We start from the raw sequence: 1,281 nt of genomic DNA, 5'->3' as shown, positions 1-1,281 counted from the left end.
TCAGGGACACCCTGGGAACATCGGGGACACCCTGGGGACATCAGGGACGTGGGGACATTGGGGACACTTCGGGGACACCGTGAGCACCTCCTCAGTGCAGCCACACCTGGGGACACCCTGGGGACATTGGGGACACCACAAGGAGACCCAGGGACAACCCAGGGACACCCTGAGGACACCTGGAGGCACTTTGGGGACACTTTGGGGCCATTTGGGGACGTTTGGGGGCAGGGGTCACTCACTGCTCGGACGCCAGGATCATCTTGGCCAACATGGGCTCCACGGGCAGCTCGGCCATGCGGCGCCCCAGCTGCGACAGGGGACACCAGTCACCTCCAGTCACACCAGTGACACCTTCCAGTGACACCCCCAGTGCTCCTAGTGCCCCCTCCCAGTCCCTCCCAGTTTGTCCCAGTGCCCCCAGTACCGTGCTGAGCTCGCCCAGGTGGTTCAGAGCCCCCATCTCAGTGTCCCCCAGTCCCTCCCAGAGCCCCCCGATCCCCTCCCAGTGCCCCCCAGTCTCTCCCACTCCATCCCAGTGCCCCTCCCAGTTTGTCCCAGTGCCCCCAGTACCGTGGTGAGCTCTCCCAGGTGGTTGAGGGCCCCCAGGGCATAGAGCTGCTCCAGGGCCAGCACCAGGGTCTCGTGGGGAGGGGGGTCCAGGAAGTCAAAGTGAATCAGGTCGTTGATCCCTGGGGGGCACCGGGGGCGTCACCGGGACCACCCCGGGAACACCAGGACCAGCCCGGGACCAGCTGGGACCACCCTGGGACCACCAGGACCACCCTGGAATCACCCTTGATTCCTGGGACCACCAGAACCACCCCAGGACCACCCCAAGACCACCCTGGAATCACCCTGGGATCACCAGGACCCCCAGGACCAGCCTGGGACCACCCCAGGACCACCAGAACCATCCTGGGACCACCCTTGGAGCACGAGGACCACCCTGGGACCACCAGGAACACCCTGGGATCACCCCAGGGGCCACCCCTGGGACCTCAATGCCCCCCTGACTCCCCTGGGATGCCCCCAGACCCCTTTTTACCCCCCCCAGACCCCTTTTTACCCCCCCCTTTTGCCCCCACCGAGGCTCTTGAGCAGCAGCACGAGGGACCCCAGGTCGCAGCGCTGGATCTCGGGCACGGGCGTCTCCTCCAGCTCGTGCTGGAAGGCCCAGGCCGTGTACAGGCGGAAGCACTTCCCGGGGGCCACGCGGCCGGCGCGGCCTGCGCGCTGGTTGGCCGAGGCCTGGGGGGACAGGGGTGTCACCAGGGGGGT

The 1,281-nt window shown here is 67.1% G+C and overlaps 1 protein-coding gene across 1 annotated transcript; it reads right to left on the bottom strand.

Annotated features, from left to right (window-relative positions):
- Positions 1–78: 78 nt before the first annotated feature.
- LOC113979820 (pre-mRNA-splicing factor ATP-dependent RNA helicase DHX16-like) lies at positions 79–1,251 on the bottom strand (the record flags this gene model as incomplete). Its single annotated transcript, XM_027707100.1, has 4 exons — positions 79–106; positions 243–310; positions 574–692; positions 1,089–1,251. Coding segments are annotated over 4 exons (378 nt in total), but the record flags the coding sequence as incomplete, so codon positions are not given.
- Between the last annotated feature and the right edge of the window lie 30 nt (positions 1,252–1,281).

The sequence above is a fragment of the Neopelma chrysocephalum genome, unplaced genomic scaffold (genome assembly GCF_003984885.1).
Source record: "Neopelma chrysocephalum unplaced genomic scaffold, ASM398488v2 Primary Assembly neopelma1_89708, whole genome shotgun sequence".
NCBI lineage: Eukaryota > Metazoa > Chordata > Aves > Passeriformes > Pipridae > Neopelma > Neopelma chrysocephalum.
Note: the sequence above shows the minus strand (reverse complement) of the source record. Positions and strands in the feature narration are given on the sequence as shown.